Genomic DNA, 15,973 nt, shown 5'->3' on the forward strand with positions numbered 1-15,973 from the left:
CAATACAAAACCTATTATTGACCTTTCCATTTGTGTTGAAAAAAAAAAAAAAAAAAAAAAAACAACAACTTAATAACGAAGTGTTATCACAAGGATGTGGATCCAACAGCTTCATACATATGAGCAGTTACCACTACCAATATGGCTTACTAAAATTCCTAAAGGCCAATACACATGAATTAGGCAAAATTGCACAAAAATTGAAGACGAATACCGAAAGAATACCACACTAAACAATTTTTTGGAAAAGGGTTATCAAGTACCCTGCATTGGAAAAAGCAAGGCAGGATGTGAGGAGTATGCCCAGGAGGATCCTAAAGGCCCTGTCACACATAGCGACGCTTAAGCGATCCCGACAACGATACGACCTGTCCGGGATCGTTGCTGCGTCGCTATGAGATCGCTGGTGAGATGTCAAACAGAGCGATCTTCCCAACGACGCAGCAGCGATGCGGCAACCTGTAGCGACCTGTACAACGATATCATTGGTCGTTGTGACCCTGTCACATGGCTGCTATGATAACGATACAGACCTCGATGAGGGACGTCTTGTGTGACGTTGTAGTCACACAGGCGTGCCTTTGCGTTGCCTTTTCCGCCCCCATTCAGTTACAATTGGTGGTCGCTACTGTGTTCTGATTGGTCGGCGGCCTAGCCATATGAGGCGACACGATAGCTCTTCCGTCCTTTGTTCCTTGAGCGCGTGGTGGATTGCAGATCGTTGTAGAGTTCTCCGGCCTGCGACTTCTATTCGTTTCTATTCTTCAACGGTTCTTCGGATATCTATACTTTGTGCACGGTAGGTATCATTTGGGGTCTCAAATGCGTTTCCATTCCCTTTCCATTCCCTTGGCACCTATTAATCTGATATCTTTGCTCTGGAAGGAGGGAGGGAGTGCTTTGTTGGTATCTGTCTATATATACTTTAGCACATGGAGCCATTTTAGGTAGTCTCGTGGGCACAGAGTGACCGCAGACAGGGTTACTAGGCCTTATTTTTTAAATAATAAATTTGTCTCTATGCCAGTTCCATTTGCATGGCAGGGGTACACAGGCAGCATTGGTGTGGTCAGTGGAGGACTATTGGAAGGAGGGACTGCAGACTGGCAGAGATTATTAGCAGTCCAGGCGCATTGTTCTCTATTTTACATTCACAGTAGTGTGGCTCATACATAACTCTTTCAAAATGTTGTTTGAAATTTTCCATATATGCTCACTGTATGCTATTCTTTCTTTCAGATGTCTTTCAATACCGAGGAATTTGTACGGGAATTGATTGAGATGTATCGATCCCTGCCCTGCCTTTGGCAGATTAAATCCGCTGACTACAGCAACAGAAATAAGAAGAGGGAGGCATTTGGCAAACTTGTTGCTCTGTTTAAGCAGCATAACCCCTGCGAGAAGGTGGACGAGAGTGTAGTCCGGAAAAAGATCCAGGGTCTACGCACAGTTTATAAAAAGGAGCTCAACAAGGTGGTGAGGTCAAAGAAGTCAGGTGCCGCCACAGACGAGGTTTATGTGCCATCGTTATGGTACTTTGACTTGCTTGGCTTCACCCGTGACCAGGAGCTCCCGCGCACAATGGCATCTTCAATGCGGCAGACCCTGGATCAAGACCCTGTGATCCCGACTGACACCCCTGTTGGAGATGTAAGTACCTTCTTTGCTTGCTTCCCTGTAAAAAGCTTTAAAACTTGGTCTCTCACGCCATAGTCGAGTAGAAAATAGTAACTAAGTTTTTCCCTCTTTTATTATGCTGCATTTTCTCCAAGTTATCCCTTCCACTTCAGATAAGTACAATCCTTTACTTTTTTGCCCCACTCAGTGCTCATACCGTTGAATGAAAAAATCCTATCCTGTACTACTAGTTCCTCCACTTAATTCTAAATTTTCTGATCCTGCAGCAAGATCGGCATGATGATCTCTCCACCCCGACCAGTGAGGACCTGCTGGGAGATGAACCAAGCCGGGCGGAGGCTACTGAGGGGTCTAGTGAAGACCCTGCACCCTCAACCCCCAACACAGCTTATGTACCACGGCGGATTAACAATGGTCGGAGAAGAAAGGACACCGTGTCACCATCAACAGAGTTGGTCACTTTGGCAAAGCAAATGTTAAGCCAGCAGAGCAACAGTACCGTGGACAGCTTTGCCAACTTTGCCGCTGATCGGCTAGGGAAGCTGCAAGACACAAAGGATCCACGCCGAGAGGGTGATTTTTGAAACTTTAAGCAAAGCAGCAGCGGGTCAGCTAGATGAAAGGTCAAGTGTGCACAGTTTTATGGACCGTGATCCTTGTTTATGGCAGCCGATGAATGAAACGCCTGAGGCAATGCGTGGCACACCAGCACACCGTCAATTTAGATCTCATCTGAACATGCCGCTTGCCCCTCCACCACAATATCCCAGGTTTTCCCATTTTCTTGGGCAATTATCATCTCCGCCCAGCCAAGGATTTTTGAATGGTGAAAACCATTATGAAGAACTATAGTTCCATTTAATATTTCGGGTTATAAGTATAATTGTTCTATAGTTAAGTTATTTTATATTAAAGAGTTAAATTTAAATGTTACCATGTTAAAAATTGTTATAAATAAAATTGTTTTGATAATTCAAACTTGCAGCCTGCTTTACTGAATTCAGCATATAGTAATTTGCAGGTCTAGTAGGCGGGGTAATGGGCTGGGTGCATGTATACAGATGCATACATATAATGAGTGTGCGTGATGAAACATGTTTGTTGTTTTTAACAAAGCGTACACATCAGGGGATATAAACTTATTTTGTTTTATAAACAATATAAAGATAACAACCTAATAAACTTAGTACAAAACCATCAACAACAAAAAAAAAAAAAATTAATGGCTGCCGCTATGCTGTTGTGCAGCCACAAAACGAGCCAGCATCACTCCGTGCTGTTTGACTTGCTCAGCCAGTGTCCCCATCATCCTCCTGTGTGATGCCTGGAGGTCCTCTAATGTTGGGATTTCTATGGAGGGAATGGTAAAACTTAGTTTGTACATGCATCTAACTCATGTACGTGTTTGTTATTTAACACTTACGGTCTCCGGGTAAATCGGGTGATGAGGAACTAAGGGACCACCCGGATCCTCTGGCATCACCGCCTAGGGAAAGATACAACACTTCATAGTACACGACAGCCCTATCCTTTACAAGCTGTATGGACCTTTTTTTTGAAGTGCAAGAATTACCGGGGGACAAGGCTTCACCCATGTCACGGAGTGATGCTGGCGACCCTGTTGTTGGTGAGCCTGTCGTTGACTCCTGCTGGGGCTCCGGGTCTGCTGTTGCTGGAGAAAAAAAAAAATTACTACATACCTGAGGTGCTGCACTGTAATTACTGTTGTAACAAATGTGCCGCCATATACTATATTTTGGGTCATATGATCAGGGGCCTCATTTGTATGCAGGACTGCAGTGCCGGGTGTGCACGAGGAGCACAGGGCGTAGCCGGGTGTGTACGAGGCGTGCGGAGCAGAGCCGGGTGTGTACGAGGCGTGCGGAGCAGAGCCGGGTGTGTACGAGGGCAGCAGAAACACTAAAAACGGTCGTGGCCATATACTATGCTAACCTATCTTAACAACACTCACCACGATGTGGAGGGCTCTGACCGGATGCTGGCTAGGCGCTCACTGGACCTGTACTGCAGATCCGCCAGCTTCTTCCGGATCTGGGTACTGGAGCGCTGCACTCCAAATCTCTGGGCTAGGCCCCGACTGATCCTCCGCAGCACAGCCTGCTTATGGAGGACGGGATGCTCTTGGTGATTATGACACCCATAATCACGGGCATCTACCTCAGTTACTAGGTAACGCACTTCTGCGTCACCCCAAGGCGTTGCACGACGCCTGGCCGCCATTTTGCCGCCACTAGTTAAAAGCAAGGCCGCAGCACTGTCCTTTAACCCGCCCACAACGCGTCAGCGCCGTAAACCACGCCCACGACGCATCAACGTCACCGCGGTTATTAGAGGACGCTACTGCGTTCGCGAAGGAAACGGCCTGTATTGTAATCTCCAGGTCACAGTAAAGACGCTACTGCGTTCTGAATGTTACGCATTATCAATACAGCGTCTCCGGTTGCACTGGAAGACTGGAGTGTTGGTGGTTTAATGTATGGATATGTATTAATGTTTAGATAGGTATTTATATTTGTATGTCTGTGAGTATGTATGTGTGTATGTAGGTATCTGTGTAGATTTCAATGTTGATGTATATGGATGTATCTGTATACATAGGAATACACGTATGTGTATATACGGGCCCTTACTACTGAAAGAATGAGATACAAAGCTTTTTCAAAGTAAAACACACAGTTTTAGACAAATCAGTACAATAAGTAAAACAGTGTATAAGTGTCAGTAGTAGCCCACTATAAGTTCTGATGCTGCCAAGTAACAGCACCAGGACCGTTAAAATATTGGCAGTAGTTGTCTCGGCAGGTCTTCGCATCGTGGGTATTTCTGCCAGGTAACAATGGTTGAAGGCCTGCAATTGCGGGATCATTTGCGCGCCATTCACCGAGCTGCACTTCCCCATTTACTAGGCCCACAGAGTCCATGAAGCCAGGTGGACTGTACGCCAAAGCATCGCGACGGCGAAGGAAGTTGTGAAGCACGCAACAAGCCAAAACAATGGAGTCTATCGATTCAAGCTTCATGTTAATAGGCGTGTGGAAAACTCTGAAGCGATTGGCCATGATACCGAATTCATTTTCTACAACCAGACGTGCCCTTGATAAACTGTAATTAAAAATTCTTCTTTCCTCTGTTAGACTGTTTTGGGGTAACGGTTTGATAAGATTGGAATGAAGCGGGAAGGCCTCATCACCGACAAAAACAAAATTAAGGTTGCCTCTAGTCTCAGAGTTGGGAGGCAAGTGAAGTTCACAGTTGTTCAAACGCTCTCCAAAGAGTGTGTGCTCTAAAACACCACCATCGGAAACCCTTCCGTTCATGCCAACATCTACATTTATAAATTCATAATTCGCGTTAACAAGGGCCATCAGGATGATGCTGAAATAGCCCTTATAATTAAAGAAGTAGGATCCGCTGTTCGGTGGTTGACTGATCCGGACATGTTTCCCGTCCAAAGCCCCACCACAGTTTGGGAACTGCCAAAGCTGCTCAAAATCGGAGGCAATCTTTTTCCATTCCTCCTCCGTGTTGGGAAACTGCATGTAGCTACGTAGACTGTGGAAAATCGCATTACATGTCTCTGGAATTAGAATGCTGAGCAGGGTCCTTGAAATGGCTGAAGAAAAATGCAAGTCTTGCAGCGAGCGCCCGGTGGCCAGGAATCGCAGCGTGACTGCCAATCTTTCATCAGCCGGGATGGCAGCACGCATCACTGTATCCTTCCGTTGAATCAGTGGAGTAATTCTTTCCAGTAAATGTTTGAAGGATTCCTCAGACATCCGCAGATAGTTGTGGAAATCATGAGGATTCTTATCCTGAAGCTCTTATAAGTTGCATGTGGGACAAATCAGACCTCTTCTGCAGCCATTCTCTGGTCCACATGCGACGCTTTCGTTTGGAACGCCTCTTGCATCCGGGCCTCATCTTGCCGCCGAGCTTCCTCAACCAGCAATGCAGCAAACACAACAGCACACTGCGCATTGTTCATGATGCTGCACACTGAAACACAAAAGAAAAAGATGAGAAAGTTAATAAAAAAAAAATAAAAAAAAAAACCTCAATTCCGTTACCATGCATGACAGAAAACATGCTGTATGGGTGTGCAAGTACAAGACCCCCTAAAATAGCAGCCCGTGTAAAAGTATATGTACACAGATAGCAGACAAGCCCTCACTCCATCCCTCCACAGCAATGATAGCAGGAAATTATTTTTAGGTGCCCTATAAAAAAAAATTTAGGGGACAATGAAAACGCACTTGCGACCCCAAACAATACCTACCGTGCACAATGTATAGTTGTCAGAAGAATCCTTGAAGAACAGATTATCGAAATGGAAGAGGAGTCGCAGGCCGGAGAACTCTACAACGTTCTGCAATCCACCACGCGCTCAGGAACAAAGGACGGAAGGGCTATTGTGTCGCCTCATAGGCATGGCCGCAAACCAATCAGAACACAGTAGCAACCACCAATCGGAACAGAATGGGCGCGGAAAAGGCAACGCAAATGCACGCCTATGTGTCAGTGTCTGAGTCATCAATGAGGTCATTGGTAAGGTGTCAAACAAAGCGATGTGTGTTCCCCAGCGGGACCTCAACGATCAAAAAATGGTCCAGGCCATTCCGACACGACCAGCGATCTCACAGAAGGGGCCTGATCGCTGCTACGTGTCACACATAGAGAGATCGCTGTTGCGAGACGGGGCCTTAATACACAACAAGAACTCAACCCCATTCTACTGAGCCTCAAACATATAAATAACCTATTTACCAGTATCATTGCAAACAGCCTATCCTTCAGGGAGATAACAGGGAAATTGCTACAAACTTCTCAGATGTGTATAAAAAGCCCAGAAGCACACACAGCGAAAGCAGTTATACCAACAAAAGTACAGTTTTTACCAACTAGGTTAGGCTTTACACCGTGTGGCAAATGTTCTTGCTGCATATGTTCATCCTATAAAAAGGAATTTAAATCACCTTTACTGACTCCAAATAAAGAGAGTTTTGCATTAAGACCGCCATTTCATGCTACTCTTTACCTCGTTAATAACTAAAAACCAAATATTAGCCAAAAACTAATCTATTACATATACAGGAGTAACAGTACTTCATAAGTGTAATATCCAGACTTTTCCATTCTGTGTCCCTTTTCCTTCTACAGGAGCCACCTGACATTTACTCCATCCCCATGAATGAAAAAACAGAAAAAACAAGAACATATTGTCAGGCTTCAGAGGAAAGAAGAATGCCAAGAAAGTAGAAAACTTGAAAAAAGGAGCTAGAGATTGTAAGTGATGGAGAATCAAAACTGAGAATAAAATATAGATATTGGGAAGTTTGGTAATGACCATATCTTTTCTAGACAGAACACAAGCTTAGCATCGAACTACAAAAGGAAATACTCAGTAGATATTAGACAGATCAGTTTTAAAGGCGGTTTCTTCATTTAGAAAACCAATTTCCAAAAGCTATTTTGAGGTCATTCTGAGTTAGAAGAAAGCGCTCCATCATCCTAGACTTAGCTAGTAATTGGAGCTAATGGAGTAGATACAAAGCCTGCCCTTCACTCTGGAAGATCTGGTAAATCATGATTAAGGGTGCTTGTTCACCAGAAACGCATTGATATCGCATTTTTATCCATGTTGCTGATGTTTTATCCTCCACTGAATATGATTTGAAGTGAATAAAGGAAGGTTTTTTTCACTACCTCGTTGAGCTTGATTCCTCATCATTTCCTTGGTTCTTCTACGCCCTGACAGCGGTTCCGTGCTCCCGAGTTCCACAGGATGTCGAATATGGTGAGCTGGACTTTGTTTCATTTCATATCCATTATTACATGGACAGCCTATTTATTTAATCAGAAGCTGTGTTATACTTCATTTCACCTGTGGTGGCGCTGCAGATGAATTGGATATGTGCTGCCTTGCTCTGCCACGGATCAGGGGGGGTATTCCGGGAGATTGGGCAGAGTGGACATACCCTCTAACACCTTGGTGAAAGCTTATTTGATGATCTCATGTATCAATCTTACTCAGTACACTAAAGTATAAAAAGGGTGTACAATATTTTAATCAATTATGTTTTTCTCAAGGGTTTGAGCACAGCAGCTGCTCAGGAAATTTTAGCCCGAGATGGACCTAACAAGCTCTCACCGCCAAAAGGAACCTCTGAAATTGTTAAGTTGGTTTCGCTAATGGGCGGAGGATTCGCCATTGTCTTCTGGATTTCATTTGCACTGTGCTTTCTTGCATATGGCCTTCAAGCTGCCCATGACCCTACGGTTTCTAAAGACAATGTAAGAAAACCAGTAGATTTTGATCTTAGGTAGAGTATTCTGAATGCTGTGGTTCTATCAGGTACGTATTTTGACTTCTAATTCTTCCACATCTTTAGCTCTGGTTGGCAATTATCCTGATCGCAGTGGCTGGGATGACGGCCCTCTTTGTATGTTACCAAGAAGCTAAAAGTACCAACATTATGGCTGGCTTTAAGAACATGGTGCCTCAGGTAAGAAGTGTTAGGCCGGCATCACACGAGAGTTTTACGGATGTATGAGATGCGCAAAAACTACGCATTGCACAGGGACCAATGATTCTCTATGAGGCAGCTTCTTTCTGGCGTATAATACGCACACATTTATATTTCATACAGTGCTAGATAGCAGAAGAGCCGGTAATTCAGTTGCCGGCTTTTGCCATCTCCTTCTCAAACCCGACAAGATGTGAGACATGGTTTACATACAGTAAACCATCTCATATACCTTATTTTTTTACATATTCCTCAATAATGTTACAAGTGTGTTTAAAATTTGGGGGCTCTAGATGTTAAAATTAAATCAAGGAAAAATTGGCGTGGGCTCCCGTGCAATTTTCTCCGCCAGAGTGGGAAAGCCAGTGACTGAGGGCAGATATTAATAGCCTAGAGAGGGACCATGGTTATAGGACCCCCTGGCTAAAAACGTCTGCCCCCAGCCACCCCAGAAAAGACACATCTGTAATATGCGCCTATTCTGGCACTTAGCCTCTCTTCCCACTCCCCTGTAGTGGTGGGAGATGGGGTAATAAAGGGTTAATGCCACCTTGCTATTGTAAAGTGACATTAAGCCTGGTTAATAATGGAGAGGTGTCAATAAGACACCTATCCATTATTAATCCAGTAGTAGTAAATGGTTAATAAAGCACACACTTATGACCTGGTGGTTAGGAGCACCCGACCTGATAGTTAAACTCATACAGGACGAGCTCTGGGATGTGAGAGCTCTGCCGACCGCAAGCCCTAATCCTATCGCACACACTAGAAATAGCCGTGGAGCGCTCCTGACGCTCCCTATGCGCCTCGTCACAGCCTAAGAGCTAGCTAGCCCTAAAGAAGAAAATAAAGCCTACCTTGCCTCAGAGAAATTCCCCAAAGGAATAGGCAGCCCCCCACATGTAATGACTGAGTAAAGATGAAAGTCACAAACGCAGAAATGAGATAGTAACATAGTAACATAGTTAGTAAGGCCGAAAAAAGACATTTGTCCATCCAGTTCAGCCTATATTCCATCATAATAAATACCCAGATCTACGTCCTTCTACAGAACCTAATAATTGTATGATACAATATTGTTCTGCTCCAGGAAGACATCCAGGCCTCTCTTGAACCCCTCGACTGAGTTCGCCATCACCACCTCCTCAGGCAAGCAATTCCAGATTCTCACTGCCCTAACAGTAAAGAATCCTCTTCTATGTTGGTGGAAAAACCTTCTCTCCTCCAGACGCAAAGAATGCCCCCTTGTGCCCGTCACCTTCCTTGGTATAAACAGATCCTCAGCGAGATATTTGTATTGTCCCCTTATATACTTATACATGGTTATTAGATCGCCCCTCAGTCGTCTTTTTTCTAGACTAAATAATCCTAATAGGTAGATAGGTTTCAGCAAAGAGAGGCATGACTTACTAAATAGACAGGATAGGAATGGAATCTTTGCGGTCAGTACAAAAACCTACAAAAGACCACGCAGAGTGTGCAAAAGGGTCCTCCGCACCGACTCACGGTGCGGGGGTGCCACCCTGCATCCCAGAGCTTCCAGCTAGCAAGACAAAATCGTAAGGAACCTCAGAAGCAGCAGCTCCACTCACAGCCACCAGAGGGAGCCCACGGACTGAACTCACCGAAGTACCATTCATGACCACAGGAGGGAGCTCGACAACAGAATTCACAACACACACACCCCAATAAAATATATATTTTTTTTAAAGACACAGGGTGTTGTAATAGTTTATTATACTCAATCCAAATGACGCCCCTCGTTCTGTAAAAAAAAATAAATAAATATTCAATGCCTGTCCGCCATACAGTCATGTCCCACGCTGTAAATCCATCTGAAGGGGTTAAATATTTTAGAAGCAGGAGCCTGCTAATGCAGCCACCCCTACCTGTTAAAACTGGGGAATCAATGGTAAGAAGGGGAACATAGCTACCTAGACTTGCGGTGCTGCACCCCCTGCTGGCACAATCTCAGATGAACTCGAGCATGAGAAAATATTCAGAAAAATTCCCACGCTAGAGTTCATATGAGGTTGTGCCAGCAAGGGGTGCAGCACTGCAAGTCTAGGTAGCTACGTTCCCCTGCTTTCCATTCATTTCCTAGTTTTTACAGGCAGGGGTGGCTGCATTAGCAGGCTCCTGCTTGTAAAATTTTTTAACCTCTTCAGATGGATTTACAGCATGGGACAAGACTGAACGGCGAAAAGGTACGGAATATATTTTTTTTAAATCTCATTTTTTACAGAATGAGGGTTGACATTTGGATTGAGAGTATAATAAACTATTACAACACCCTGTGTTTTTATTTCAATAAAATACTTTTTTCCTAATGTGTTTTATTAACCATTTGCTACTATTGGATTAATGGATAGGCGTTTTACTGACACCTCCATAAATAACCAGGCTTAATGTCACCTTACAATAGCAATGTGGCATTAACCCTTCATTACCCCATATCCCACCACTACTCAGGAGTGGGAAGAGAGGCTAAGTGCCAGAATAGGCACATATTACAGATGTGCCTTTTCTGGGGTGGCTGGAGCAGATGTTTTTAGCCTCTGGGGGAGGTCCTATAACCATGGTCCCTCTCTAGGCTATTAATATCTGCCCTCAGTCACTGGCTTTCCAACTCTGGCAGAGAAAATTGGTCAGGAGCCCACGCCAGATTTTTCCGTGATTTAACCCTTTATTTTAACAGCTAGAGCCCCCAAATTTTACACACACCCCCACTTGTAACATTACTAATGAGGAATATGTAAAAAAATAAGGGATATGAAATGGTTTACTGTATGTAAACCATGTCTCATATCCTGATGGGTTTCAGAAGGAGATAGCTTAAAAGCCGGTAATTCAATTGCCGGCTTTTGCCATCTAGCGCAGTATGACATATACTATATATGTTTTCATGAATATTTGAGCCCATGGATCTATTATATGTCAGTTTTGCAAGCTGGCGAGAAAATATCGCTGTACGGATGCCATACGGATCACTGTTTTGGGAACATTTCTGCGTATTACGCCTGTATAATGCATACCATATTTCCCTATGCCTAGTGTGACACCAGCCTTACTGTGAATTTGTAGAATGATAGTTGGGGATTTGTTTGTAATACCTTTTTCTTAATTAGCAAGCCTTGGTTCTTAAAGATGGTAAATGTATCGAGATGATAGAGAACATTGTAACTGGGGACATTTTATTAAAGGAGGTGATAAAATCCAGGCTGATCTACGTATACTTTAGAGTCATGGTTGCAAGGTGAGAAAAGATTAGACAATTTTGCATTCAAAATCATACTAAGGTGATGAAATCTTAGAAACCATTACGTCATGAGAATAACCTGTAACTTTTCATGTTTATGTTGACAACTCATCCCTCACTGGTGAATCAGAAGCACAACCTCGTAGCATGGAGTGTCCTGATGGTAGCCCTCTAGAGACCAGAAATATGGGCTTCTTTTCTATAACCTGCTTGGAAGGCGAGCTGAAAATCATGATTTGAATTTTCTCTAGTTCATACACTTAACTTCATGTACAAAGTAGAGGCACATAAGATGATTTGCATTTGGTAAAGGCTAGGAATCCCTACTGAAAGAGTTAAGGTACCTTCACACAACGATTTCGTTAACGATATCGTTGCAACGTCACACTTTGTGACGTAGCAATGATCCCGCTAACGATCTCGTTATGTGTGACAGCGACCAAGACCAGGCCCCTGCTGGGAGATCGTTGGTGAATGATCAGGACTTATTTTTGGTTGCTGATCACCCGCTGTCATCTCTGGATCGGCGTGTGTGACGCCGATCCAGCGATGTGTTCACTTGTAACCAGGGTAAGTATCGGGTTACTAAGTGCAGGGCCGCGCTTAGTAACCCGATATTTACCCTGGTTACCATTGTAAAAGTAAAAAAAAAAACTATATACTCACATTCCGATGTCTGTCACGTCCCCCGCCGTCAGCGCCAGCCGTAAAGCAGAGTCTCCGCTGTGCTCTGCTTTGCGGCCGGTGCTGACAGTCAGTGCGGGAAGCTGACGGTGGGGGACGTGACAGACATCGGAATGTGAGTATGTAGTTTTTTTTGTTTTTTTTTTATACTTTTACAATGGTAACCAGGGGGTAAATATCGGGTTACTAAGTGTGGCCCTGCACTTAGTAACCCGATGTTTACCCTGGTTACCTGGGTGCTGCAGGGGGACTTTGGCATCGTTGAAGACAGTTTTAACGATGCCGAAGTCGTTCCCCTGATCGTTGGTCGCTGGAGAGAGCTGTCTGTGTGACAGCTCCCTAGCGACCACACAACGACTTACCAACAATCACGGCCAGGTCGTATCGCTGGTCGTGATCGTTGGCAAGTCGTTTACTGTAACGGTACCTTTACTCCTAAGTCAGTCCACTGTGGATTTTTCCACTTCCCAAGCATCTGGGAGGGATTGTTTAGCATCGAAAAACACAAACCACATACAAATGTGTTTACGGAAAATCTATGTAAGCCTTTGAAGCCCCTTTTCTTAGCACATTGACTGGTTTATTTTAATTACAGAGATGCTTGTACAATTGTGGTGACTGGAGGTGAACTCCATGACTTGAGTTCTGATGAACTTGGTGACATCTTGAGATATCACAAAGAAATGGCGCTTGAACGGACCTCACCGCAACAAAAACTTCATTGTCGAAGGATGTCAGATTGACAAGTTACATCTGAGCTTTTTAAAGAAAATAATTGATGCTAAAGTTTGTGTGTATCCAGAATGTATTATATCTATTATATTCAAGGTAACATTGTGGCAGTGACTGGGGATGGTGCAAGGCCGGGGTCACACTAGCGAGTTTTACGGACGTATGAGAGGTGCAGAAAATACAGATTGCACATGGTACAATGATTGTCTATGGCCCAGCTCCGATCTGGTGTATTTTACGGTCTTGTACGGCCATAGACAATCGCAGCAACATGGCAGATGTGACAACCTACATGGTGAGCTGCAGCATGTGCTACATGTTCACAGATCGACCAGAAGAAAAATCAAATTTCACCTGTCAGAAGTGTAGACTAGTGGCCCTTTTAGAAGAAAAGGTGCGGGGTCTGGAAGAAAGAATAGCAACTTTGAAACTCAAAGAAAATGAAGACTTTCTAGACAGAACAGAAGCATCTCTACTGGTCACAGAAGGTGAAAAAAGTGTCAGAACCTCCAAAAGCAAATGAGTGGAAGCACGTGACCAAAAGAAGCAAGAAGACCATGGAGAAACCACCAACCACACAACTGAAGAACCGATATCAAATCTTTGTAGAGGATGAAGATGGCACACCTAAGGATGAAGCAATACCAGCAAGCAAAAAAGAAAAGGGCACACAGCAACATGTGACAGCAAAAAGTACAGCCAAGAAGCAACGAAGAGTGGTGGTGGTGGGAGACTCACTACTGAGAGGCACAGAAGCAGCCATCTGCAGACCGGACATAACTGCAAGAGAAGTATGCTGCCTTCCAGGTGCGATGATCAAGGATGTGACCGATAGGATACCAAAGCTCTTCAGCTCCAAGGACGTCCACCCATTTCTTCTGATACATGTTGGCACCAATGACACGGCAAGGAAGGACCTACCGACAATCTGCAAAGACTTTGAAGAGTTGGGGAAGAAAGTAAAGGAACTGGATGCACAGGTAGTTTCTTCTATCCTTCCAGTAGACGGGCATGGCACCAGGAGATGGAACAGGATCCTTGATGCAAACAACTGACTAAGACGATGGTGCAGACAACAAGGACTCGGATTCCTGGACCACAGTGTGAATTACTGGTACGATGGACTCCTCGCCAGAGATGGACTACACCTCAACAAACCTGGGAAACACACATTCGCCAGGAGACTCGCTACACTCATCAGGAGGGCGTTAAACTAGAAGAAGAGGGGACGGGAAGAAAAACATTAGACTCGAACAAAGAAGACCCAGGAAAACATACTCAGAAGGGAGGTAAGAACATTTCTAAAACAATCCACAGCGAGGAGATTGGAACAAAACAAAATCCTCTAAACTGCATGCTCGCAAACGCCAGAAGCCTAACAAACAAGATGGAAGAACTAGAAGCAGAAATATCTACAGGTAACTTTGACATAGTGGGAATAACTGAGACATGGTTAGATGAAAGCTATGACTGGGCAGTTAACTTACGGGGTTACAGTCTGTTTAGAAAGGATCGTAAAAATTGGAGAGGAGGAGGGGTTTGTCTCTATGTAAAGTCTTGTCTAAAGTCCACTTTAAGGGAGGATATTAGCGAACGAAATGAGGATGTAGAGTCCATATGGGTCGAAATTCATGGAGGGAAAAATGGTAACAAAATTCTCATTGGGGTCTGTTACAAACCCCCAAATATAACAGAAACCATGGAAAGTCACTTCTAAAGCAGATAGATGAAGCTGCAACCCATAATGAGGTCCTGGTTATGGGGGACTTTAACTACCCGGATATTAACTGGGAAACAGAAACCTGTGAAACCCATAAAGGCAACAGGTTTCTGCTAATAACCAAGAAAAATTATCTTTCACAATTGGTGCAGAATCCAACCAGAGGAGCAGCACTTTTAGACCTAATACTATCTAATAGACCTGACAGAATAACAAATCTGCAGGTGGTTGGGCATCTAGGAAATAGCGACCACAATATTGTGCAGTTTCACCTGTCTTTCACTAGGGGGACTTGTCAGGGAGTCACAAAAACACTGAACTTTAGGAAGGCAAAGTTTGAACAGCTTAGAGATGCCCTTAATCTGGTAGGCTGGGACAATATCCTCAGAAATGAGAATACAGATAATAAATGGGAAATGTTTAAGAACATCCTAAATAGGCAGTGTAAGTGGTTTATACCTTGTGGGAATAAAAGGACTAGAAATAGGAAAAACCCAATGTGGCTAAACAAAGAAGTAAGACAGGCAATTAACAGTAAAAAGAAAGCATTTGCACTACTAAAGCAGGATGGCACCACTGAAGCTCTAAAAAACTATAGGGGAAAAAAATACTTTATCTAAAAAACTAATTAAAGCTGCCAAAAAGGAAATAGAAGCACATTGCTAAGGAGAGTAAAACTAATCCCAAACTGTTCAACTATATAAATAGTAAAAGAATAAAAACTGAAAATGTAGGCCCCTTAAAAAATAGTGAGGAAAGAATGGTTGTAGATGACGAGGAAAAAGCTAACATATTAAATACCTTCTCCATGGTATTCACGGTGGAAAATGAAATGCTAGGTGAAATCCCAAAAAAACAATGAAAACCCTATATTAAGGGTCACCAATCTAACCCAAGAAGAGGTGCGAAACCGGCTAAATAAGATTAAAATAGATAAATCTCCGGGTCCGGATGGCATACACCCACGAGTACTAAGAGAACGAAGTAATGTAATAGATAAACCATTATTTCTTATTTTTAGGGACTCTATAGCGACAGGGTCTGTTCCGCAGGACTGGCGCATAGCAAATGTGGTGCCAATATTCAAAAAGGGCTCTAAAAGTGAACCTGGAAATTATAGGCCAGTAAGTCTAACCTCTATTGTTGGTAAAATATTTGAAGGGTTTCTGAGGGATGTTATTCTGGATTATCTCAATGAGAATAACTGTTTAACTCCATATCAGCATGGGTTTATGAGAAATCGCTCCTGTCAAACCAATCTAATCAGTTTTTATGAAGAGGTAAGCTATAGGCTGGACCACGGTGAGTCATCGGACGTGGTATATCTCGATTTTTCCAAAGCGTTTGATACCGTGCCGCACAAGAGGTTGGTACACAAAATGAGAATGCTTGGTC

At 43.7% G+C, this 15,973-nt stretch overlaps 1 protein-coding gene across 1 annotated transcript; it reads left to right on the forward strand.

Moving 5' to 3' along the window:
* Positions 1 to 5,268: 5,268 nt before the first annotated feature.
* LOC138652205 (sodium/potassium-transporting ATPase subunit alpha-2-like) lies at positions 5,269 to 12,869 on the forward strand. Its single transcript, XM_069742974.1, has 5 exons — positions 5,269 to 5,370; positions 7,747 to 7,950; positions 8,049 to 8,162; positions 11,312 to 11,439; positions 12,722 to 12,869. Exons 1-5 carry the CDS (start codon positions 5,269 to 5,271, stop codon positions 12,867 to 12,869), a joined length of 696 nt encoding a protein of 231 aa, XP_069599075.1.
* The last annotated feature ends 3,104 nt before the right edge of the window (positions 12,870 to 15,973 follow it).

Source organism: Ranitomeya imitator, chromosome 10 (genome assembly GCF_032444005.1).
Source record: "Ranitomeya imitator isolate aRanImi1 chromosome 10, aRanImi1.pri, whole genome shotgun sequence".
In the NCBI taxonomy this organism is placed as follows: Eukaryota; Metazoa; Chordata; class Amphibia; order Anura; family Dendrobatidae; genus Ranitomeya; species Ranitomeya imitator.

Excerpts from the sequence above, each read along its gene's own strand:
- LOC138652205 (XM_069742974.1), top strand. The coding sequence starts at position 5,269 with ATGGCTGAAGAAAAATGCAAGTCTTGCAGCGAGCGCCCGGTGGCCAGG. Across the intron at positions 5,371-7,746 it reads GGATGGCAGCACGCATCACT|GGTTTGAGCACAGCAGCTGC; the intron begins GTATCCTTCCGT and ends GTTTTTCTCAAG. Across the intron at positions 8,163-11,311 it reads TTAAGAACATGGTGCCTCAG|CAAGCCTTGGTTCTTAAAGA; the intron begins GTAAGAAGTGTT and ends TTTCTTAATTAG.